This window comes from Cnephaeus nilssonii, assembly GCF_951640355.1.
Source record: "Cnephaeus nilssonii genome assembly, chromosome: 17".
Lineage (NCBI taxonomy): Eukaryota > Metazoa > Chordata > Mammalia > Chiroptera > Vespertilionidae > Cnephaeus > Cnephaeus nilssonii.
The window spans coordinates 3,362,743-3,388,274 of NC_137088.1; the positions used below are offsets into that span (position 1 = coordinate 3,362,743).

The 25,532-nt window shown below is 59.8% G+C and overlaps 1 protein-coding gene across 1 annotated transcript in view; it reads right to left on the minus strand.

The window, feature by feature from the left end:
• ITPR1 (inositol 1,4,5-trisphosphate receptor type 1) overlaps positions 1–25,532 on the minus strand; it is a 175,367-nt gene that overhangs the window by 107,818 nt on the left and 42,017 nt on the right. Inside the window, exons 5-6 of the mRNA XM_079795762.1 lie at positions 5,700–5,815; positions 74–160 (exon numbers count right to left, since the gene is read on the minus strand). Coding sequence (XP_079651888.1) covers positions 74–160; positions 5,700–5,815 — 203 coding nt within the window. The remainder of the gene's footprint in view (positions 1–73; positions 161–5,699; positions 5,816–25,532) is intronic.

The window sequence follows — 25,532 nt, forward strand, 5'->3', positions numbered from 1 at the left end:
GTAGGCCTGCGCGGGCCCCGCGGTGCCCACGAGCGGGGAGGGCGCGGACCCACCTGGATCAGCGCGGACCCACCTGGATCACGTTGCCGTACTGGATGACGGTCCCCAGCAGCTTCCTGTTCTCCGTCTCGTTCTGCTTCTTCTCCAGGTCGGCCGCGTGCTGTGGGGGAGAAGGAAGACGGGTCTCAGAGGCAGCCCGGCCGTTTCTCGGCCGGGACACAGGGCCAGCGTCGCCGGTCCGCCCGAGAACCGCAGACACGGGCAGGTCCCCAGCTCCCCTGCGGCTGAGCCCGGGCACCCGCTCGGGCGCCGCTCTCTTGGCCTTTGGGGCTTTCCAAAGCGCATCTTTCTCTTTAAGGGGCTCATGGGCGTGTCAGCTTAGGCCCAGCTCAGGGCATAGGCCGATGTGTTTGTATTTCCTTGAGCTTATGTGCCTTTAAGGAAAGTAGGGGAGGGGGAAAGGGCATTTGCAAAACCCTTTTCTGGTCTGTAAAGGTCCTCTTTGAAAGCTCTGGACTGAAATAAAGCTGCATTTAAATGCTGGCTCTGGTTTTGTGACCTGGACGGTGTTATTGAGCAGGTGGGAGCCTCCGTTCCCCTTTTGTAAAATGAGGGTAAAACAGAAGCTACTCCCCCGCTCCCTCGCCCCCCAAATCCAAGCCTTCCCTGCAGCATTCATGAGCACTAGCTATTATCACTGGACACGAATTATCATTTATTTTGTCTTCACGGTACTCCCTCGAGGGGAAGATCCGTGTCCCAATTTAAAAAAAAAAAAAGAAACAGACTAGAGAGATGAGAACACGCGGCCGACGTGGCACAGGTAGTTGGGTGATGGGCATTAAAAGGGATTTGTTCTACTACTTTCTCTACTTGTGTGTATGTTTGAAATTTTGCTTAAGAAGTTCCTTTTTTAAAGTCACACATCTATCTATTAAGTAGCAGAAATCATCCCCAAGGCACATTTGGGTTAAGTCCAGATTTATCCCGCCACGTGAGGCTGGGAGGGAGATTACCCGCACAAACTCAGCAGGTCAGGGGAATCGGTCGGGTTGAACGGAGCTCCCAGAAGAGTCTCCCAGGGCCACCAACCCGAACAGCCCCCTTTCCTGCCTTCACCTGCACGACGCTGCGTCCTGCGAGCATTTCAGAGCCACGCTCCCGGCCCGGGCTCCTCCCGGGCAATGGGGGCCCGCCATTCCGGTCCGTCTCCCAAACCCGAACGGGCGAAACCTCAGAGACGGGATTCGGCGGCCGATCCGATGGAGGGGAACCTGGCGCCCCCTCCTGTGCTTCGGGGCGGCCCCGGCGGCTCCTCCTCAGGTTCCCCTGTCCTCGGGGTGAGACGCACCAGGTGCGTTTCCAGGCTCCCTCCCCTCGCACTGGCTCCCGGCTCCCCACAGACCACCTGTCACCTCGGCCAGGTCACGTGACCTCCCCAAGCCTCCCTCGGTATTCTCACCCATGGAATGGGGGCGCTGCAGCCGCTCAGGGCTGTGTGACGGTTCGAGAAGAGGCGCTGCAGACACACAGTCGGCGTTCAACACGCGTCAGCCCTTTCCTACACGCGTGTCGCTCACGCTCGGAGCTGCTCATCGAGGAGACGGGAGGGAACGGGGTGGCGGGTGAGGAATCTTTCAGCCGCTTCCGACGAGGTGCCTGCCCCGCCTCCACCTGACGCAGGTGTTTGTGGGGAGGCAGGTCCTTTGGGGAGAATCAGCTGCGGGCAGCATCCTACCCACTGAGAACTGTCTGCAGGACGGTTCTGGAAGCTCCGATTTCCCTAACCTGCTGAGAACTGCGCGCAGGCTCGTCAGAGGCCTTCTCTGTCTCGGGATGAGCAGCCAGCCTGCTGTGCCCCGTGACAGAAGGACAGACCCCGCGGGGCCCACGGCTCACCGGGAAGGGCCCAGTGCGGACACTGCACGCCCTGGTGCTCAAAGGCCCTCCGCACAGTCAGCCTTGGCGCCCCTCCCCCCACACCCTCTTCACTTCTCCCCCCCCCCCGCCCGCCCCGTTTTCTGCAGAGCTGCACCCCAAGAGAGCTCTCCAGGACCCACGGCCCTGCGGGTGGCTCTCCAAACAGGAGCCGGGACTGAACCCACGGGGAGGAGGGCTTAGACTTTGTAGAAAGTCACTAAGGGTTCCTCGGCTCAGCAGCTCTCAGCTCTTAGAAACGGGAATTCAAGGGGGAACGTCGAAGGGGAGAAAACAAACAGATTCGGTAAAATAAAAGCATGTGCCGCCGGCCGCGGGGCTCAGGGGGTGAGCACGGACCTAGGAACCGGGAGGTCACGGTTCGATTCAGGGCACATGCCCAGGTTGCGGGCTCAACCCCCAGTAGGGGGCAGCAGGAGGCAGCCAATCACTGATTCTCATCACTGAAGTTTCTCTCTCCCTCCCGCTCCTTTCCTCTCTGAAGTCAATTTAAAAAAATTTTTTTTAATGTCCAACAAACGATAGTTTTCCTCTGCTGCAAACCTCACCCTGAACGGGCTCGCCTCCAGAGAACCGTAAGGCGCTGCTTCCTGGGCGTAAGTGGGAGAAGGCCGGACGAGGGCCGTTCTCACGGAGTCCTCTGGCTCTCAAGAACGGCCAGTGGCCTGTTTAAGAGCCACTAATCTGAAACGTTAAGTCCCCGCCCACGTGTAGACGACGTATGAAAGTGCCAACGCAACAGTCCCCGGCCCAGCTAAAACAAATGCCGGCGAGTCCTCCAGCTGCCACCATTTCTGTGTTAAAGACGAACTAAGCACAGCAACGTCTGAGGGTGTCTGTGCAAAGACAAACCAGGGGTAAAATCAGGCCAGATGGTACAACCAGTAGGAGGGTGGACAGCGACAAACTTCTCTTAGAAGAGCAGCTGTCACATCCGGAACTGCCGGAAGGTGTACCGACGCCCGGCCTCCATGTGGCCGCCGCTGCCTGAAGCTCACGGACATTCTAAGAACGCGCTTTGCCTGCCAGCTCTCTGTTTCCGGAGAAAACTCCCAGTCCATTTCGCCGTTTACACACATGCTGTATGTGTTCAGCTGAGTGCACACGTCAGTCCTTAGAAAACCCCCTCCACAAAACCAAATTCTAGTCTCCCTCCCCACCCCCCGCATCCCACCCCCAACCCCCTGCCCCGTTTTAGGAGGTCCAATGGGCAAACAGCGCTGTCAAACGGGGCTTTCAGACAAAAACATCCGCCGGACTTTTAGGTCCAACAGGTGAGGCAAAAGGTAGATCCAAAGGAAACACGGCACGAACCATACCTGGGCCCACGGATCGAGGCCGCTGCCGCCGCGGGAAGGACCAGATCTGGCTCGGCGGATCCCACGCGAGGTTTCTAAGGAGGGGCCCCCCCCGGTACTCTCTCTCTGAAGGGTAACTGGCCACGTCCATCACCCAGTGTTTCAATGGGCCCAACGCGGACAGAGCAATTCCGTTTCCAGGGGTTTCTCCTAAGAAGGTACTTGGGCAGGTGCCCAAAGCCATAACAGCCTTTTTTTTTTTTTTTCCCTTTTCCTGAATGGCCCTAACCAGTGGTCGGCAAACTCATTAGTCCACAGAGCCAAATATCAACAGGACAACAACTGAAATTTCTTTTGAGAGACAAATTTTTTAAACTTAAACTTCTTCTAACACCACTTGTTCAAAATAGACTCCCCCTGGCTGTGGTATTTTGTGGAAGAGCCACACTCAAGGGGCCAAAGAGCCGCATGTGGCTCGCGAGCCGCAGTTTGCCGACCACGGGCCCAAACTGTCAGAATCCTGAGTTCTGCCCTCCACCCTGGGGCCTGGCTAATTAAAATCACATGCATGTTGCCCGGCTAGCATGGCTCAGTGGTTGAGCATCAACCTATGACCCAGGAGGTCACCGTTGATTCCTGGTCAGGGCACCCGGTTTCGGGGTCAATCCCCAGTAGGGGGCGTGCAGGAGGCAGCCGATCCGTGTTTCTCTTTCATCGATGTTTCTTTCTCTCTCCCTCTCCCTTTCTCTCTCTCTCAAATCAATAAAAACTTTTGTTTTTTTTAAATCACACACAGGTGGATGTGCTGGTCTTGCCCCTCACCTGACGGGCTGAGGGCTGTTTTGGGTTTCTAAGAAAGACATCACACCCTCCACTGCAGTCTCTACCACCATCAATCCACCACGGACGTCACCGTGTTTCCCAAGCAACGCCAAGGTCAACTCCATCAGTCACCTGTTGTTCTACTCCAGAAGCAGAGAAACGGGTATTCAATGACTCCAGAAAGGTCTCCGTGCCGGGACCTTCTTCAAGGTCAACCGGCCCTGCTGTGCAACATGACACTGAGCTCGGGCCTCTGCGACCGTGATGCAGGCAGGACCGACACGCACCGTCCCGGCCACTAGAGGTCATCTCCTTCGACAGCTGTTGGCAGGCCGCATGCCCCAGTGGGAAGGAAGTCAAGGGGTCTAGACAGCGAAGTCCTTAAATGGCGTTCATCTAAAACAATCTGACCTCGGATTGGGGTCCTGCACGGTAGTTGACCAAAAATAAACACGAAAGCCCCCTGGAGACCGGCCTCCCTCCCCAAAGGCACGCGGCTGCCGCAAATACCGCACTGGGGTGACTGCACTGAGGCCGACGCCAGAGGGGAGTCCCAGTGAGCAGGAGAGCAGGGACCCCACAGCCCGACACCACGGCCCGAAGTCGCATCCGTGACCCTGAGTCGGTTTCCTCCCAGACTTCTCGTGGTGCACAGACGGCATAAGGAAGGCGGGCTTTTTTTTTTCTTTTTCTTTTAAATAAGGAGTTCCAACTTCCTAGTGGCCTTTGGGATTGCGTTTTAGCGACTGTGCAGTTTTTCCCAGGTCACTCGAGGGGAGGAGCCTGGGAGGAGCCGCCGATGAGACGTCACAGGTCACGGGCAAATGGCGGGAAGCAGCCCGCCCAGCCACGCTGTGCTGGCGGAGTGTTTTAACGTTCAGTGAATGAGACGCCAGCGTTTGTAAAGGACGGGAAGGCGTAGCAGGGCGCCGTGCTGAGGAGGCCCACAGGGCATCCCCGAGGGGGAGGCGGGAGAGTCCGCGCGCCGACGAGACCGGAACTGAGACTCGAAGGAGAAGCGGCTCCGGCCTCAGCGCAGGGCGAGCCCGCAGCACGCTCCAGGCAGGACAGGCGAAGCGCAAAGACCGGGAGGGGCTGGCCTGTGTGCTCGGAGCCGACATGGAGCGCAGGGGCCCGTGCGGCCGGGCAGCGAGTCCCCGGGACAGGGAACCCCGGCACAGCGAGTCCCCGGGCACAGGGAGGCCCCGGCACAGGGAGGCCCAGGCACAGGGAGGATCGGGCACAGGGAGGCCCGGGCACAGGGAGGATCGGGCACAGGGAGGCCCGGGCACAGGGAGGATCGGGCACAGGGAGGATCGGGCACAGGGAGGCCCCGGCACAGGGAGGCCCGGGCACAGGGAGGCCCTCAGAGGCCCCGAGGGAACGGAGGGCCCCGCAGGCGCGATGCCAGGACTGCAGTGAGGAGCAGCGTGGCGACCGCGTGTGCCCACCCTGATGGCGCGCTCCCTGAGGGGCAGCCTGGTGTCCTCGCCACGCCTGGAACACGCGGCGCTGGCGACCAGGACCCCGCTGTCCTCAGGGTCAGCCCCTACCCCTTCACCAAAGAGCACGGGCCGCCGAGCTGCGGCACACGGTCCCGCCCGCCCGCGCCGCCCGCCCCGCCCGCCGCGCGGTACCTACGTGCAGCTTGTTGAGCAGCACGGCGTCCGTGGTGCTGTTGCCGCCGGGCTTGGCCGCCTTCCAGAACTGCTTCTGCGCGGAGTAGCGGTTCATGGGGCAGAGCCGGAACAGGCAGTCTAGGAGGGAACAGACAAGGCAACGGTTACTGAGGGCGGCGCGCCCCGGCCCGGGACACCCGCCCCCGTGAGGCGCGGAAGGCGTTCCACTGCGCCTGAGTGTCAACGACAGGCACAGGCCTGGCAACCTCTCCCCTCTGACCTTCCGTTCTCAGCGCCTCCACGTGAGGTTACAGGGGAGGAAACTGAGGCCCGAGGGGCGGAGCTGGGGCTCAGGGTCAAATCCGGGGCTCTCACTGCGGCCCCCCAGCTTCTGCTGGGGAAGGGAGAGGGCGCATAGCCCCGCTGCGCGTCCACACACGGGCACCTCACCACAAGCCCCCTCTCCACCGACTCCGTGTGAAAATGCGAGCGAAGCTTACACGGGGCACCTGCTGGCGTGGAGGCCTCTTACGGGGCGAGTACGAGATGGCTCTCGGGAGCAGAGAGAAACCATCTGGACTTGATCTGGGACAGTCGTGTCCTGCCCCTCGGCCTCAGCGCACCGCGGCGCCCTTCCCGCTGGGACCCCCTGGGCGCGTGACCCTGCACACGGCCCTACAGAGAAGCAACACTAGCACAGCGGGCTGGCGGCTGCAGTTTTAGAAACAATAAAGCAAACACTGAGCATGTTGTCTCTAAGGAGGAGCCTGACCCAAAGCCGCGTGCCTGAGGCCCTAACGAGAATGCGGCCATCACAGGACACGACACCATCGTCCAATCTCAGGGTTCCCGTCAACGTCCCCTTTCCTGCTTGTCCTTGTGACGCATGTGATGTATTAGTAAACCTGAGGCCCGGTGCACGAAATTCGTGCAAGAGGAGGTCTTCGTAGCCACGCCGGCCGCCTGGATCCCTCCCTCGCAGCCGCGGCAGCTTCCTCGATCCCACGGCTGCAACCGCGCTTCGTCCGGAAGGTCGTCTGGTCTAATTAGCATATTACGCTTTTATTGTTATCGATAACACTACCTATCCAGTAATGTGTATACAGCTCTCAAATATAAACACACCTCGTTTACGAGTATATTTGCCAATTTTTATAGAGGCACAAGCCCATGGAAAGATGGTTTAGAAATGACTGCTCTAAAAAGGCAATATTAGAATGGACACTCCTGAAAAGCTGGCACGTTGACCAATTGGCTTTTCAAACGGTAAGTTCCTGTAGAGGAAAATTAATGCATTTGGAAGGAACACCCAGATCGTGAAGAAATCGTCCCTTGAAAATAGATCGGCACAAACGTCAAGAAGCATGTCTTCTCCCCGGACATGCTTCCTGTTCACAGCACAGCTCCCCTCCGAGGACCTCCCAGGTGAGCACCCGGCTCGCCCCGACGCCAAACAGCGAACCCGGGTAACAAGCTCATTTGCTGTCAGGCGCACAAATCCCCAGACTTTCCTCCAAACCCGCTCGCCCTTCCTTCCAGCCGGGAGCGGTTTTTACCAAGCTCAGCGCTGCACACATAACCGACATTGTTCAGGAAAAAAAAAAGTTTAATTATAGAACTAAAAGGTACTCCCCCCTTTCTATAATCTCCTCCTTCACTGACTATTCCTACCTGGTCACCGGCAGCCACACGCCCACAGGCCTCTGTCGAGACTCCATCTCCGGCAAGCGGTTATCGGAGCCCAAGGGAGACACTCTCTTCAGAGGACAAGGACATGGCGGGAAACCTATGTAACATGGGCTGCTCCCCGCCTCGGAGGGAAGCCACGGGTCACTGTCACTTACTGTATCCGTGGCAACTTGGTGCTGACAATCCCACCAGTTTGATATCACCCTGCGCACATCACACACAGCCATGAGAACACTGGCCACCCTGGTCAGGTGCCCTGCCTTTGACACGGGACGGAGGGTGGCCCCTGGGCTGGGCAAGGGGGACTTCCGTGATAATCACATGACTTAAAAAAGCACTCCAAACATTTACGTCACCAGGGCTCTGGCAGGTAGTTCGGTTGGTTAGAACAGTGGTCGGCAAACTCATTAGTCAACAGAGCGGCAAACCGCGGCTCACGCGCCGTATGTGGCTCGTGAGCTGCAGTTTGCCGACCACTGGGTTAGAGCATTGTCCCAATACTCCAGGGTTATGGGTTCGATTCCCAGTCAGGACACATACAAGAATCAACCACTGAATGTATAAATAAGTGGAACAACAAATCAGTGTTTTTCTCTCCCTCCTTCCCTCCTTCCCTCCTCCTCTCTCTCTAAAAATCAATAATTTTTTTTTTTTAAAGAACATTTAAGTCACCAGTGTTAGGATCTGACCCAGGACTTCCTTTATGGCCAAGCGGAATAACAACTCCAAATCTGACCACCAACAAGGCCCTGAGCGTTGAACGGTCCATGCTCTCCGTCCGCACACTTGGCACGCTGACGGCCCGTGTACACATTCAGAATCAAGCTGGGCTCAGGTGGGTCTTGGGAACCATCAGGCCGGATCCACGATGCCACGGGACTCACGTGCCACGAAGTTCCATTCTGCGACGGCTGTGGGAGGGCCGGGCCCAGCAGCCCACTGAACACGCAGACGGGCCTGACACGGCTCAACACTCCTGATGGCGTGCGGGTCACCGAAGGCGGGAGTGCGAATTCAGCACCGTCGGCCCAGCCACTGCGTTCCCTGGGCGACACAGAGCAGCCCATCGGACTGAGCGTATTTACCACCAACCGTCTCCGTAAATACGAGATGTTACCGAACTCGCGCCAGAACCACATTAGCCTTGCTGATTTCGTCCCGTCTCCCCAGTTGCTTAGCAACTGATTCGAAGTGAAAATTAAATTAAGCAATTCAAACGTGATGGTAAAGTCACCTTCCGAAATTCTGCAGCTCAGCTCCGCGTGGCCCTCTGCTCCTTGGATGGCCAGGCAGGGCACACTTAGAGTTCCGCTGGGTCCCCAGGGTGCTCAGCACCGAGACATTCCCATACAGGGACTCGGCAGAAGACTAGGCAGGCCACCTATGTGTGTGTGTATGTGGGTGTATGTGTGTGTGTGTGTGTGTGTGTGTGTGTGTGTATGTGCACACACACACACTGTGGTTTGATCTCACTCCAAAGAAATGCCACAAAGAATAGCTATGACAAGTGTTATTTTAGGTCCCTGAAGAATAAACGAAACTAAGGTTTCGAAAAATCACTTTGGCGCCTTCCTAAGCTGTAGCAGAGCCTGCTGGGCCCACACAGGAGAAGCCGGCCAAGAGAGGGTGGGGGTCCGCTGTTGAAGGGCTGTGGACAGCGATGCTCCATGGTTTAAGCAGCATCCAGAACGTGGAGGACGGAGAACGCCGCTGCTTAGTAGATGTGTGTAACGAAGAAATGAGCACCTTGGTGTGCAGGTCAGAGAAAGGGGGGGGTGGTGAGAGGAGCTTCAGAGAAGGGTAGAGCCACAGGAGTGGGTGGAGCCACAGGAGTGGGTGGAGCCATATGAGTGGGTGGAACCACTGGGTGGGAGGGGCCACAGGAGCGGGTGGGGTCACTGGGTGGGAGGAACCATGGGGGTGGGGCCACGGGCATGGGTGCAGCCCCACAGGTGGGTGGAGCCATCGGGTGGGTAGAGTCACTGGGTGGCAGGAACCATGGGGGTGGGGCCACGGGCATGGGTGGAGACCCACAGGTGGGCGGAGCCACAGGGGTGCTTGGAGCCCTCCACACGGCCCCATTCAGGTCCCAAGGCTGCTGGAAGAACCCCTGAAAGACGGGAAGGGGAACTCCGCTTCCCTGGAGAGTGTAAGGCCCTGAGGTGGAGACACTGTGCCGTGGGCGCTGGTAAACCTGGTGAAGGAATCATCCCTGAGGCTCCAGGAGTGACTCGGTGGCTCTATGTCAGGAAGAGGAGCTGGGGAGGAGGAGGAGGAGGAGGAGGAGGAGGAGGGGTGGGAGGGGTCTGGGCAAACACCTGGACAAAAGCCTGGAGATGGAGCGGAGGCCCCGGCAAAGCGAGTGCTGGGCCCTGAGGCGAGCAGAAGGCCGGCCTCATGCGGCATGAGCCGTGCTCCGCGTCGGAGCTGCCCACGGGCGTTCAGCAGAGAACCCGCGGCTCGGGTTCGGGGGGAGCTTTCTGCTTGGCGATGGGGCTGCTAAGGAAGGGAAGGCGGGAGGCCGACGTGGGGGCAGGAGTGAAAATGGAGAATTTCATTTCAGCGATGCGTCTTCGTCTCAACGCCCATGAGACACCCCGGCTGAAATGCTGAGGGGGCCGTGCACCGACTAGAGCAGCCGGTTATTTAGGGAGGTGAGGGGGAGACGGGAGGGGAGGAGGGCTGCTGGGAGGGGAGCGGAGCGGAGGAAGTCAGCCTCTCACATCCAGTGCGGCTCCCATCTGCCACCGGGGACTGTCCAAGCCCAGGGACCGCGCTCGGGGGCTGACAGACGCCTGGACTCGATTCAAGTTTTCATCGGGCATCGGGCCGGGGGACGGCGAACGCTCTCCTCTTCCTCTCTGTGCCCTCCCCCCGCCAAAAACACCACCAGGAAAATGAAACACCAAAACCCCAGCTCCATCTTCCATGAAACTCAACTCCATCGTCCCAGGATGCCGAACATGAAGATGGGAAGAGGGTGGAGGGGAGCGAACCTCCATGTCTGCCCACGGGCATGGCGGGGGGCGAGCTGACTGGCCCTGGGGAGCCCGGACGGGCCCAGGAACCGGGTGTCACTGTGCAAGGCCCGGCCCTGCGCACGCGGAGCAGGGTCCAGGCTCCGGGGCTGAGGACGGCGGGGAGGACCAGGCTCCGGGGCTGAGGACGGCGGGGAGGACCAGGCTCCGGGGCTGAGGACGGCGGGGAGGACCAGGAGTGGGAGATCGCCCTGTCCGCCCCACCTGGCAGCTTGCAGCAGGAAGGACGACTCGGCAAATGCTACGGGAGAGCTGAGCAAACAAGGAAAAACGGCACCGCTGAGCCCGGGAAAGCTGCGTAGGGAAAGCTGGTGTGTCTTCGGCTCGCAGGGCACCGTGTTTACAGTCGGGAGAGTCTGCGGCGGAATGCTCCTCAGCCCAGGAAGAAAGTGATGCAACTCGAATGGGGGGGGGGGAGGGGCGGCAGAGTGCCAGAAAGCCAAGCTCATCTACAGGAACAGGAAGCAACGGGTGACATTTAAAGTGGATTAATCCACAGATATCGGGGGGACTCGCGTCAGCGGGAAGCAGAGCTGGAGACCGGAGGAGAAGGTGGAGACAGTCTGACTTGTTGCCGCGGGCACGTGGGGAGGCCCGAGGTGTCAGACACGGGGCGGCTGTTTTTATTCTGCATTTGATCAGCTGTTGACCATTGTTATCGAGGTGAAATTCACATCACATAAAAGTAACCGTTTAAAAAATTTTTAAATATATTTGTATGATTTCAGAGAACAAGGTAGAGAGAGAGAGAGAGGAACATCAAGGATGACAGAGAATCACTGATCGGCCGCCTCCTGCACGCCCCCCACTGGGGATCCAGCCTGCAACCTGGGCATGTGCCCTGACCGGGAATCAAACCGGCGACCTCTTGGTTCATAGGTCAATGCTCCACCACTGAGCCACACCGGCCGGGCGAGAAACCCGGTTTTTTAAGCTCCTCCACGATTCTGACGGGCAGCCAGGCCTGGGGACCAGTGGGCGGGATGCTCCAGGGCCCACTCCAGCATCAAATACCGGATGGAACCGAAAGACTCGGCGGGGGGGGGGGGGGGGGGGGGGGGGGGCGGGCTGAGCATTTAGGGGCCTGGTTTCATACCAAGAAAAATACCAATGCGGCCCCCACCAAGCGTGCCGGCCGCCGAGCCAGGCTAAGCGGAACCTCCCTACACGGCTTCTGCTCCGGACCCAGCAGGTGGGCGTGTGGCCACCTCTGCACCAGGCTGCCTCCGGGCGGCTCTGGAACGGACCTCAGACCTGCTCCACCCCTGGGCTGCCCGCCTCAGGGACCTCGGTGTGGGGGCTCCTTTTGCGCAGGCCCCACCTGTGCTGTCCGATCCCTCCACCCGCCGGCCGTCCACCTCGGCTCAGCCACCGCGGCCTGGCCCCGCCTGCAGCGAGACCCGAGCCGCCCGAAGACGAGCCGCTAAGCCCCCATCAGGAGCGCCTTCCCAAACGAGGCCGCTTCTCTCCCAACCTTCCACGTCTCCCTCCCCCCCCCGCCCCCGCCCCGAGGCAACGACCTCCAGGAGGCCACTGGAGCCACAAAGTGCAGCCACGATGAGGCTCCCTCAACGACCTGAGAAGGAGGGAGGCACAGTCCCGGCACCGGCTTCTCCAGACGAAGCCGTGACCCTGTGACCCTGTGCTCTGGCGTCACCCGGGGCCTGTGACGCAGGCAGGACCCTGGGCAGGGAGATAGCCATCAGCCTCCGCCCCTCATGTGACCGCCGTGCGCTCCGCGGGCCGTGACATTAGAGAGACTCTGTCTTAGAGCCCAGCCCGCGGCCTGTCTCCAGGGGACATGGAAGAGGATCTGTTCCCACAGCGGTCCAGCTGCAGGGCGGGGGCAGCTCGCTCTGTCCTGGTTTTCCCAGGTGCCTCTGAGCCGGAGGAGAGCGCAGTGAGGTTGCGAGAGAGCCGAGCAACAGAGCCGGCACAGGGCGGCCTGATGAGGAGCCGCAGCACAGCTCACCCCGTGCGTCTCACCGGGCCGGTCCTGCCCGGGGCCAGCGGGAAGCGCTCCCTGCGGGCCGCCTCGGGCTGAGAAGCAGTGTCGGAGGCAGCGGCTTCCTCCTTAAGCCTCAGTTTCCCCAATAGTGAACCCAGGCCACACCCAGCACAGCCCACAGTGAGGAACAGGAAACCGTGCCGGTACGCCCGGCCTGGGCGCCGGCAGTGACCAGGGGTCAGGATCACGGAGAAGGACGAATAAGAAGCAGGATCAAGGAGCTGACTCCGGCCTAGGGGGCCGCCCTCCCCTGCAGAAGGACTGACGGAAGCTTAATAGAAATATTCCCGTGCGCCCGGCCGGCGTGGCTCAGTGGTTGAGCCTCGACCTTTGAACCAGGAGGTCTCGCAGTTCCATTCCTAGTGAGGTCATAGGCCCGGGTTACGGGCTCGATCCCCAATGTGGGGCGTGCAGGAGGCAGCCGATCAATGATGCTCTCTCATCATTGATGCCTCTCTCTCTCTCTTCCTCTCTGAAATCCATAAAGATGTTTAAAAAGAAAAGGAATATTCCCGAGTCCCCAGCACAGACACATAGCTGGGTGTGCACGCGTAGCCCAGCAGCAGGCAGCTGGCTGGGAACGGACTTAGCAAGTTGCTGTGAATCATCTCCAAGCAGCTCATTATTTTCTCACGAGGAAGCAGGAATACGGGAACCCGGAGCCCGAGGCTGGCCTGAGCGTGCAGGTGCCATAACAAGTGCGGGGCCTGGGAGTGGCACGGGGCAAGTGCCCGCGGGCAGGGCACCCAGGGCCCTCATGGGTGGGGGGTGGGTGAGCACGGGGTGGGGGGTGGTTTCATCGTGGGGGTTGACATCCAGGGGTGGTCCTTGTGTTTCTCCTGTAACTTCCGAATGTCACCCTCCTCCTCCTTAGCCTCGTGGGACCCCTAGGGTGCGGGCACCCCGACTTCACGACTTCACGAGGGCCAGCAGCCTGGCGGGGACAGGGAGCCGAGGGGAGGAATGCACGGAGGCTGCAAACCTCCCCCCTCCCGGTCTGGAAAGCGAAAGTGAGCTGGGGCAGCCCGCACTCCGCTCGGCCCCTCCCTCTGCGCCCCTAATGAATTCAACTTCCTTCTACTTAAAGAAAACAAAAACCAAAAAAAAAAAAGGCTTCTTTTGGCCGAGAGCGAGGGGTTGGCTTCCATCAGCCGGGCTTCCTCTCCCCCTCGCCATCCCGCCTCTTATCAGAAAGCATGAAGCTCTCCTTCTGGGAACTGGGGGTCCACACACTTCCTTTTTAGGCTAAAAGCACAGAACAGCAACCAGAAGCTCCCAGAGCCAGCCACTCCTCTTCCCGAACTCGCTAATGATCCCGAACAGCTCGCTGGCGGCCAGGGCCGGCCGGCTGAGTGCGGCTCCGCGGTTAGGGGCGGCGCGGGGGCGACGGGAGCTGAGGCCGGTCGCGGCTCTGCGTGTGACAAACGGGCTACCTTTTCCATAAACAACACCAGAAGCGCCTCCCAGAGAGTAAAGAACCGAGCGCTCTTTCCCGCCTGTGAAGTGGGGCTCTCGTGTGAGCCAAGTGAGCCATTCCTTAAAAGCCCAGGAAGAGCCCCAGAGAGGTAGAGGGGAAGCAGAACCGGAAACAGTAATTGGGGGACAGGCCATCCGGACGGCGAGGTACTGGGCGAAGCGAGAAGGGCGGGCCCCCCGGGGGGAGAGGGGGAAACTGGCCCGGCACAGCAGCCAGCACCGGCCATTCGGCGTCCCCGCGGGCAGAGCCAGTTTCCTCTGCACTGAGCCCGATCCAGGTAAACCCCTCGCAGGGAGGAAGGCATCGCCCTCAGCCCAGAGGCCCCGAGGATTCCTACGGACACACCGACCCCGCCATCGCCCAGTTCCACCAGACGCCGTGAGCTGCAGGGAGCACCGGCTCCCAGCTCAGAGCCTCTGAACGTGGGGGAGTCCTGGAAACGGGGGACCAGCCTCTCCAGGCACCACCAAGGCCACAGCGTCTCCAAATAAGGCAAGCCAAGCCAAAGCTCGGCGCCAGGAGGAGCGGGGGATCTTCCCTAACGCGGCCCGTGGAGACGGCAGCGTGAGTGCCGAGGTGCCCACAGCAGGAAGGGAAATGCAGAGAAACGGCGAAGGAGAGAGGCCTCCTCCGTCCTGTCCCGGGAGAGGCCGTGTGCAGCTCCCAGCCCTGCGCGCCCAGGACGGTCCCGCCCAGCCCCGCTCACAACTCCAGCTGCAGCCAGGCGGTGCCACCATGCAAACCCTCCTTTTCTCCAACGTCATGGACCTCTGTGTACAATTTTCTAGGGTCAAGTTCACGTACAACACAGACATAGTGACAGATGAGGTTGCCCAATACATTCGCAATTTTTTACAAAATGAAAATATTTATGAGACGACTTGCATTTACACATTTAACTTTTTTTTTTTTCCGTTTGGCTTCCAAGGAAGCTCCAGACCCAACTTGCTGCTTTAGCTGATCTCCCGTAGAGGGGAGATGGCCTGGGTTTTTAAAATCTCCCCCTCCCCCTCATGCCATCCGGCGCTGACATGCCAAAGGTGAATTTAAGTCAATGTTGCTAACATAAAGGCTGGGGTCAAAGAGAACTTCTCTGGAGGGTCCTCCTGGGCGATGTCACCACCCCGGCCCGCGGACCTCGCAGGGACACATGGCTGGCAGGAGGGCGCACACCCCACAAACTTTCCCGTAAGGCCACACGGCTCTCGCTTGCCCCGGCCGTCCAGGTCCCTGCGAGCCAGTCTCTCACAGAGCAGCCGAGCGGAGGGTGAGAAACCTGCTCAGCCTGAAGGGAGGCCTTCGGAGGGCCGGGGCCTCAGGGAAAATGCGCTGCAGGTCCCATTCAGTCCAGACCGAGGGTCCTCTGTCCACCTCCGTCCAATGCAGCGTGGCCGGCACTGTCCACCTCGGGCCTCTCCATTCCCCTGAGGTTTGCAGATGACCCCACAAAACGCACAGAGAGGTGAGCGAGACCAAGTCCATCTCCAGCACACTTGTGCTGGCGGGGGCGCGGAGTCACGGCACCCCAGAACACCCCGGAAGTGGCCCACCGGCTGGCCCTGGACACAGGAAGATGGGTGGGGGGGGGTTCCTATAGAGGTGGCGGGAACGCAGCCTTAAAATGACCAGCTGCTCCTTGGGCTCCATCCAGTGTTTCCGGTCTGAAAGCTTGTTCATGTGTTGGGCGGGGGCAGGGGGGTGGGGGGGGAGGGGTGCCTCCCTCACTTCAGAGCCTGGGGTCTGACCCGGGAGCCCTCCTCTTGGTAATGAGGCAGCACGGGCCGCAGCCACGCAACAGAGCTCAGGACACAACGTCGCCTTCGAAAACGCGGAGGCTCAGGGGCAGAGGCAATGTCTCCTTGTTACGCTAACCCAGTGGTCGGCAAACCGCGGCTCGCGAGCCACATGCGGCTCTTTGGCCCTTTGAGGGTGGCTCTTCCACAAAATACCACGGCCTGGGCGAGTCTATTTTGAAGAAGTGGTGTTAGAAGAAGCTTAAGTTTAAAAAATTTGGCTCTCAAAAGAAATGTCCATCGTTGTACTGTTGATATTTGGCTCTGTTGACTAATGAGTTTGCCAACCATTGCTCTAACCGGTGGTCTGTTTACTTCCATTTCTCTCTCTTTTTATATATATTCGTATTGATTTCAGAGAGGAAGGGAGAGGGAAAGAGAGATATAAACATCAATGATGAGAGTCATTGATCGGCTGCCTCCTGCACGCCCCACACTGGGGATTGCAACCGGGCGTGTGCCCTGACCGGGAATCAAACCGTGACCTCCTGGTTCATGGGTCGATGCTCAACCCCTGAGCCACGTCAGCGGGCTCTCTCGCTTCTTTCTAAGTTGTAAAATAACTCACAGTCTTCAAAACCCAAACAGAGGTTTCTTTTGGGCAACTGAAAACACCCTGTACACAGCATGTGAAGTTTCTTGAAGAGCGTGTGTGGGCAAGAGGACGTTGGAAGTCCGCAGGGAAACGGCCGGTCTCCGCAACAGCGCGAGCCTGGAATGACGGCGCAGGGCTGGTTGGGGGCACGCACTGCGAGAGACTCTGTCTTAGGACCCTGTTCGGTCCCAGCCAGGGCGGCAAAGGCCTCCGTCCCCTCCGGCCATGTGTGCATCACAAATGGCTTCCGAGCTTCGGGTTAATTTTAGCGCTCCATCCCGTGGAGTCTGCACAAAGCAAAAATAGATGTTTGCTTCGTGCGAAGCTCACGACGGGGTGGGCGGTGCGGGTCCCAGACGCGGCTAATACTGGGGAGGGGCGGCTCCCGATATAGACGGCAGCGCGCGCCAAGTGTGCCCAAAGGGGTTTATACAGAATATGGTGAGCAACCAAAACGATGTCCAAGTGACCGACATACACGCCTCCAGGCTGGGAACAGCAAGACGCCGTTCCTGGGAATCCTGCGCCCTCCCACGGGAGCCCGCAGCGTCACGGGAGGTGTGTCCCGGCCACGCCGGCCACGCCCGCAGCCCTCCTGGACGTGAAGCTCACGAACCTCTGAGGACACTGACGGACAGACGGCCACCTGACAGTCCCCTGCTCCTGCTGCCTCAGCAAAAACACTCACGGCCGGGCCCTGGGGACAGGCTGGGGCCACTCCCAGGGGGCACTGGGGAATTCCTGGGAGACAGGTGGTCGTCAGGGTTTGGAGGGGGGGAAGTGGGGATTGGTTGGTGTCCGTGGTCAACACAGTGAAGTCCTAAGGGCCATGGAGTCGGAGGCCCAGAGCTGACTAACTGCTGGGCACCTGCTGGTGCTTGGTATTTACAGAAGCAACGAGCATTTGCGGGGACCAGGTGGGAACCTTCGTTCTCTTGCCTGAGGTTCCCCCTGGCAGGGGAATCTGCCCAAGGGGACCCCCCAGCCTGGCTCCAGCCCCTCAATCCCGCCTCCCGTCTGGTGATTGGCGGGCTTACAATGATTGGCAGGCTTGCGGAGGCGGGGCATGCCTAGGGCCTGCCCGTGAAGAGGGTCTGCCCTGCTCAGCTCACCGAGGAAACCTGTCTCTGCAAGGGGGTGGGGACCAGGTATTACAATGATCGCTCTAGGACATTTTTTTAAAACGTATTTTTATTGATTTCAGAGAGGAAGGGGTGATGAGAGAGAATTATTGATCAGCTGCCTCCTGCATGCCCCCCACTGGGGGCTCGCAACCTGGGCCTGAGTAAGAACAATATTTCCAGAGCTCAGCAAATGCCTGACGCTCGCTATTACTAGTACATGTTTACCATGTCCTAGCTACCACGTACGGACATCATCTCATCCCATCGCCGGAGCAGCACAGCTCTGAGGAGCACAGGGCGGCCGGGACAGCAGAGATCATGGTCCTGCTGTCGCACGGCTAGCTGACCGGAGCCGGTCACGATGTCACCGCACCCATGGCCGTTTCTCTGTATCAGAGCGTTCAGGTCCCGGCGGCCATGGCGTACCTCACGCAGCGGGGCGGGCAGAACCAAAGGAAACACCTTGGCAGGTCCAAACTCCGGCACCCCGTGGGGCGACCCACTGCTTTATTCTGGTCACAACTGCAGAGCCTCCGATGACAAGAGGAAAACCCACAAGAAAACCCCAAAAAGAAACATAGACGCCTCGACCCCGGGGGTCCCACCCTCTCGATGACACCGCACAGTTCACTGTTCTCTATTCCACTTGGTCTATGGCTACACAGATAAAACGTAGAAAATCCACAGGAGGGCCCTCACCGGTGTGGCTCAGTGGATAGAGCGTCGGCCTGCGGACTGAAGGGTCCCAGGTTCGATTCCAGTCAAGGGCATGGACCTTGGTTTCGGGCACATCCCCAGTAGGGGGTGTGCAGGAGGCAGCTGATCGATGTTTCTCTCTCAGCAATGTTTCTAACTCTCTCTCCCTCTCCCTTCCTCTCTGTAAAAAATCAATAAAATATATTTCAAAAAGAATCCACAGGAGGAAACACCTTCTGAGGTGGGGACAAAATAGCTTCCTGGTTCCTGGTTCCATTATGGCCACGGGGAGCGCCCTCCATGACCCGTGCCAGGCACAACTGCTGGTTGGGAGATCAGTGAACACGGGGTCCTTAGGGCAGGAGAGATGAACCAGGGAACTCAGACCCAGGCCACGGGCTCGGCGAGCACCCGGGCCCCTTGCCCCTCGGGCAGACCTCAAGGTCCACCGCTCTACCGCGGACACACCTGGAACCACCGCTGGATGCATGCCCTGCTGTCAGCCACGGAAATTTCCGACATGAACATGGAAATCCGTAGACAATGGAAGGGAAGAAATCAAGGCGAACGCACTGAACTCGCCCCTCCTGGGATTCTTTTGGGATTCTCTGATGCTGTCACTTGAAAGACGGGGGGCGGGGGGGGGGGGCATCACTCTTAAAAAAGAGTGGCTTAGTGGTTGAGCATCGACCTATGAACCAGGAGGTCACGGTTCGACTCCCCGTCAGGGCACTTGCCCGGGTTGTGAGCTCCATCCCCAGTAGGGGGCGTGCAGGAGGCGGCTGATGAATGATTCGCCTCACTGATGTTTCTACCTCTCTCTCCCTCCCCCTTCCTCTCTGAAATAAATAAAAATAGACGTATGTTTTTAAAAGTGACAGAGAAAATCTGTTTTCTATAGAACCTTATGCAATTAAGTTTTTAACTTCACATCGATCTAAAAGAAGGCACGCCTACGCAGAAGCTCGATTCATCCCTTATGACCTCTGAGGAGCCGGAGAGTGTCGGGCTTGATAGCAATCGGAGAGGAATCATTTTTCTCCTTCTGTTTCTATAAACAAACAACGGACCGGAAGTTAAAAGGCGAATATCTCGAGATTCGTATGGAATGTGCAGTCCCCCGGGCGCTGGCTGCGGGGTGAGCGTCAGGTGGTAATGCCCTTGCTCTTGGAGATGTTCCGGGCCAGGGGGTGCCGGCGTGGGCACGATCAAAGCGTGGGGGCGGGAGGAGCAGAGGAACGAGCGCCCCCTGCAGGCAGGCCCCCGCGCCCTTCCCTTCTTTCCCCACGGGCAGGTCCCACTGGCCGCCGGTCTGTCTGCTATCAGGGGAGGGTTGGTGGCCTCCAGAAATGTTGTTTTACCCCAAATGACGTTATCATGTTTTCAATGAGGCGAGGAAGGGTTAAGGAGGAGAGGCTTTGCAACCATGAAGTTGTTTTTCTGGATGAATTTCAACAGCAAAGTTTTTTAAAAATGATTATTTTTATATAATAATTCTTGCCCTAACCGGTTTGGCTCAGTGGATAGAGCATCGGCCTGCGGACTGAAGGGTCCCAGGTTCGATTCCGGTCAAGGGCATGCACCTTGGTTGCGGGCACATCCCCGGTGGGGGGTGTGCAGGAGGCAGCTGATCGATGTTTCTCTCTCACCGATGTTTCTGACTCTCTATCCCCCTCCCTTCCTCTCTGTAAAAAATCAATAAAACATATTTTAAAAAATAATTCTTTATAGTGAAAGTATTACATATGTCCCCTTTTCCCCCCATTCACCCCCTCCAGGTCCCCCCGCCCCAGGCCTTCAGCACCCTCCTGTCTGCGTCCATGGGTTGTGCCTTTATGCAAAGGCATTCTTGTAGTTACTGGGCACCTTGTTATTACAAGATGAAAAACAACAACAACAAACTCACGCCGGGGAGACCTGCACCCACCCGGAGACCCCCGGCGTCTCCCAGTTTCAGGCTGCCCCTCAGGGCGGTCACCCAAGGGGATGGGCATCCCTGGGCGTTGGTTGAACATGCAGGACCTGAGCCCTCACTCTGGACCCACAGAACCTGCATTTTAAAAAAATCTTTTTTATTGATTTCAGAGAGGAAGGGGAGAGAGGGAGAGAAACATCAATGATGAGAAAGAATCATTGATCGGCTGCCTCCTGCGCGCCCCCCACTGGGGATAAAGCTCGCAACCTGGGCTTGTGCCCTGAATGGGAATGGTTCATAGGTTGACGCTCAACCACTGAGCTGTATCTTTTTTTAAAGCAGAATCTCAGGGCCCTAGCCCAGGACCCAGCCTACAACAGGTGCTTCAGAAATGTTTGATGAACGAATGAGTAAGCAGAGTGATTACTCATGGGGGTCACTTTAAGCCAGAGCTCCGCGGGCCCCTCGCACGTTCCTCCCCTGGCGCGGGGGGCCCAGGCGTCCCCCCTCACATGCCAGGCTGGGAAGGAAGCTACTCTACACGGTCCGCTCCAGCCCCGCCGTGTGGGGCCACGCATTCCTCCGGAGCGACATTTCCACGTCACCCTTTGCCTCAGTCGTAAGCCACCTTCAAATAAAAACACCAAGGGCAGCCACCGCGTCCTCAGGGGAACAGGGTCCGCGGCCATCACGTGACCCAGCGCCGGGCCCTCCGACCGCCCCCGAGACGCTGCCCCCGCTCCCGATAAAGGCTCGGCTTCTATCTTGGGCGTGAGCTGCCTCCTCGCTGAGAGCTGTCACTTTTTACTTCCAAGCACTTGCCTTCCACCAGCCCGCCTCTCTCCCACCATCGCTTCCAGCCATCCCTTCGCACAGCACATCTGCGAACCGCCCCCACGCCCAGGCTTCCCCGGGCCCACGGAATCCGGGGGCGGCACCTAGGAAGCGACATTTGCAACTCGCCCCCGAGGTATTTCTTAGGCACCCGCGGGCCTGGGACCCACTCTTCAAAGACCGATTTGGGTCCTGCCTACTCGAAGGCCTCCCACCGCCCACCAGTTCCAGTCCCCGCCCATCGATTCCTCTGTGGGTTCAATGCCGTTAACCAGAGACATTCGCTTTCCTCTGCTTTGCAATCCCCGGTCGTGACTGCAGGTTACAATGTTGCTCCGTCCCGATGATGAGAAGAAACAATGAAACCATGTTGTGTCTCCTTGGACTCTTCCATGGTGGGCTTAGCCATCGCTGCCCGCCCCTCCTGGCACACACAACAAACACCCACACCACGTTCCTCCAACACAGTCGCCGTCCGCCTGTAATGACACTGCGGACTTCACAGTAGCAACACTCCTCCATGGACAACCCCCGGCCGTGGGCTTCACCGCTCGTCGCTCCGGCACCGAGTCCGCCCGGCCCACGGCGAGGGCGTCTGGGGGGATGACCACCGACAAGCTGCCGGAGGGCAACGAGATTTCTCCCGCACCCTTTGCTTTGCTCAGCAGAGAGGCGTTCTCTCCCAAGCACGCTGCCACTGCACTGGAGTCTGCCTACCTCTGGTTTCCTTTATACACGTCCTCATCGCTTAGGGAGGAAGCCAGGAAAAGGGAGGAAGGGAGAGAGAAACATCAGTGATGGGAATCATTGACCGGCTGCCTCCTGCACGCCCCCTACTGGGGATCGAGCCCGCAACCTGGGCATGTGCCCTGACCAGTAGTCAAACGGTGACCTCCTGGTTCAGAGGCCGACGCTCAGCCACTGAGCAGGACCGGCCGGGCTGAACGAGGAGTTTGATCCCTTTTATTTGTGCTCCCTCCTCCCAGCACTGATCTGAGGCTGAGGTCTCCCTTTGAACCGGCCCGCCGGGCGGCACCCTGCAGGGAGGAAGGAGGGCCGGGGCTTCCGTAAGAAGGTGTGTACCGACGTCCAGCCCGCACAGGAAAGCGCCCCGGTCCCGAGCAGAGACGCGGAGTCTCCGAAGGGAGCACGCTGTGCACGCAGCACCGAACCGAGACAGCGCACACCGGCGCGGTCACCTCCGCCTCCCGTGTAGCCGACACACCTGGTGACCTGTGCACAGGCCCCAGGCGCCCACGGCCTGTCTTCAATGTCACTGCCCCTACGACCCTAGCAGGGGTGGACCCCACCTCCAGGCCACGAGGAGGTGCGACAGGCCGAGACGCCGTCCCGGCCTGGACGGTCCCGCGGGCGCCCGCACAGGGAAGACCATTTAAGGCAGAAGCGCTCGGCTCAGCAAGCGTGTGCGGGTCCCTCCGAATCACGGCTCCCGGCAGAATAACTTCATCCCGGCCCGCTCGGGGAGAACAAAGCCCTTACACATCAAGCTAACCCCAGAGCCCCTCGAGGCGGGCCAGCAGCGGGAGCGTGCCAGGGACATCCACGGAGCTGGAAGAAAAGCCCATTGTTTGGGGTATTCCGGTGTTTTTTTAAGGAGGGTGACGGCGAGTCCATCGGGGACCCACAGGCTCGTCAGGCCGCCTGTCCCTGCAGGAGGACCTTCTCCGGCTTCCAAACCCATTTCCTGCCCCAGCCAGTGTGGCTCAGTGGATAGAGCGTCGGCCTACGGACCAAAGGGTCCTGGGTTCGATTCCGCTCAAGGGCTAGTACCTAGGTTGCAGGCTCCTCCCCGGCCCAGGCCCTGGTCAGGGCGCGTGCAGGAGGCAACCAGGCGATGTGTTTCTCTCACATCCATATTTCTGTCTTTCCCTCTCTCTTCCACTCTCTCTAAAGTCAATGGGAAAATGTCCTTGGGTGAGGATTAAAATAAAAAATAATAAAACCCATTTCCAGCCACCGCTGTGCCCCTGAGGCCGTGCCCCTGAGGCCGTGCCCTCGAGCTGCCACCAACGAAGGCAGGTGACAAAGGGCAGCCAAGGCTCGTTCAGGAGGGGGCGCCGGGCCAGGAGGGCAGAGGCAACCACCCCGTCCCCCGACTGTTTCCCCCTCTGAGGCTGGGCCAGGAGTCTGACTGTCCCCCTGGGATCCCCTGACCAACAGCCGCAGGCAAACGGAGCGGAGGAATCGGCTGGAGGCGGGAGACGCCCGGAGGCTTTTGCTCTGCCGTCCCCGCACCTGGACGCCAGGTGGGCACCCCGAGCTCCAGCCCCACGCCCACAGCGGTCGGTCCAGACACCCACGTGCACAGGACTCTAACTCATCCGTCCAGCAAGCGCGTGCTGAGCCTCTCCCAGTGGCCATCATCCTCCCGGATGCTGGGGTGGAACAGGGTGCTGTGAGGGACTGAAGGACGCATCCTGCTCCGTTCACCGCGGCTGTTCGTTCCGAGGAGAGAGCGCGACCTAACCTGGCTGGGCGCCTGCACGAGGGAGCTAACCTTGGAGCGCGGTCCATTTTCACCCGAGAGCTGCCGATCATCACGGCAAGTTTAACAGCCGTGTTGTGGACTCCAGAAATGCCCGCCCTGTGCAAACCCCCCACGCGTACTGCCTGAACCACTGCCCCCTTCTCGTTCCTCCTGCCTACTTCCCCAGGGCATCTTTGTCCTTCTGCCCCAGATAGGCAGCTGGCTCATGGGGGGACGGGGGTGCAGAGGATTCTGTGGGAGACCTGCCGCGGGCCCATGCTGCCGGCGGGACTGGAATAAACGCTCACACGGGATTCAGCCCTGTCTCTGCTCAAATGGCTCCAGCAGCGACAGGCAGCGCGGACCCATCGGCTGTCCGGGCTCAGTGCTCCCACTCTCTCGCAGGAGGAGGCCCATCATAAAGTCACAGCACACAGTGTGACGTCAGCGAGGCCTGGCAGGGAGTGAGTGCCTGGCAGGCAGGTGGCGGGAGGGCCTCTCTGAACAGGCCCCAGTGGAGCAGACGCCTGACTTAAGGGAAGGAGGAAAGGAAGCAAACGTCCACGCCTAAAGCCACCCAGGGCGCGGGGCAGCCCGTGCAAAGGCCCTGTGGCGGGCGCAGCCTCGGTGTGCTGACGGCACAGGCCGTGCGTCTGAAGCCATGGGAGCCGCAGCAGGAGAACACGGGGCATCCGCCCCCACGGGAGAGACTGTACTTGCCCCTCACCGCGCAGGGGAGGTCAGGAGGCGCTGAGCGGAGCGAGCGGTAAGATCTGGGCTCTGCGCTGACACCGTCACTCCGCTGCTCTGTGGAGACAGGCTGCAGGGGGTCAGGAGAGACGCAGGGACGGCAGTGAGAGGACGCGGGGACCCTCACAGATGAGAGAAGGACTTCCGGGCCTCCACCCGCGGCCCAGCGAGGCCTGCCTGCTCTTGGTTTTCCCCGTGTCCATGCCGTCCGCTCGCCCGCCTGCGTTTACAGGCACCTGCGAGCCATCCGGGTGGCGTCTGTCGTCTGGGGATCCTAGAGAAGGGAGGCCTTCGGGTGCCGGAGCGGAGGGAACCCTGCGTGCTCGCTACACGTCAGTCTACGCGGTGCGTCGTGGCCCCGCAGCCCTGCCCTCTGCCACGTGCCGCGCAGCGCCAACCGCCCGTGGCGGGGGCTGCCCTGCCTCCTGGCCTTGGGCTCCGAGTGACGTGTGTGGTCAGCAGACATGGTGCAGGCACAGGCTCCCGGGGCTTGGTGCCAGGCCGGCCCTGCGGGGCCACCACCGCCTGCGGGACAGCCGGGACTCCCGGAACCGGCCCACCCCGCCCGACGGCCAGCCAGGCTCGCCCATGCCCAGCTACCTCAGTGCCCGGACACGTGAGCAGCCAGCGCGTGCGGTGTGTGCCCGAGGCTCTGCAATTCCGCGCAGCAAGGATAACGACACGTCTGATACAGAAACGATGACTGTGCCTGCGGAAGGTATTGCCTGTTCGTTACCACCACTGGTAAGTGAGGGTAAGCCCCCCGCCCCCCCCCCCCCCCCACAACAGTGGCCCAGTGCAGACAGAAAGGAGTCGATGGAGCAAAGAGAGCGGGTTTCCCAAACACCTCGGTGACCAGGGCCTGGCTACCCCCTGTGTGGAGGCGGCCGTGACGTAAGGCCGTGTAACCACACGAGCACACAGACCACGGACGAGTGGGAAGCACGGAGGGCTCAGGCATCCGGACGCTCCCGGTCACGTCTGCGCTCCGGCGGCTAAACACTCGGGAAACAGCCCTTCCCTTCAGAAGCCTCGCGTCCTTCCCCACACCCTCATCTCCCGCGGGCGGCGCCGGTCTGCCTGTGCGGTGAGGGCCCCTGTGCGTGCGTTCCCGCGGCACGGCTCAGAGGGTGTCACACGAACAAGCCAGCACAGCGCTCCGGGTGCTGGCCACCGACGAGAAGAATTATGGACAGGAGCTCTTTTATGGGAACTGCAGAAGTCCGCCCTAAGCTGAAATCAGTATGTCCATCGTCTGTAGTTTGATTTGGTGATAGCACAAGGCTGGGGAGAGAAGCCCAGCGAACAACTGCATGTCAGCCCCTGGTCAGTTTGAAACCGTCCTTCTCCCTCAGTGGCTGCATTTGTACCTTACGTGGGAATACTAAGCCTCAGGTGGGAGGGAGAGCCCGCACAGGCGGGGGGACCCTGGGGCTCCCTGCACAGGT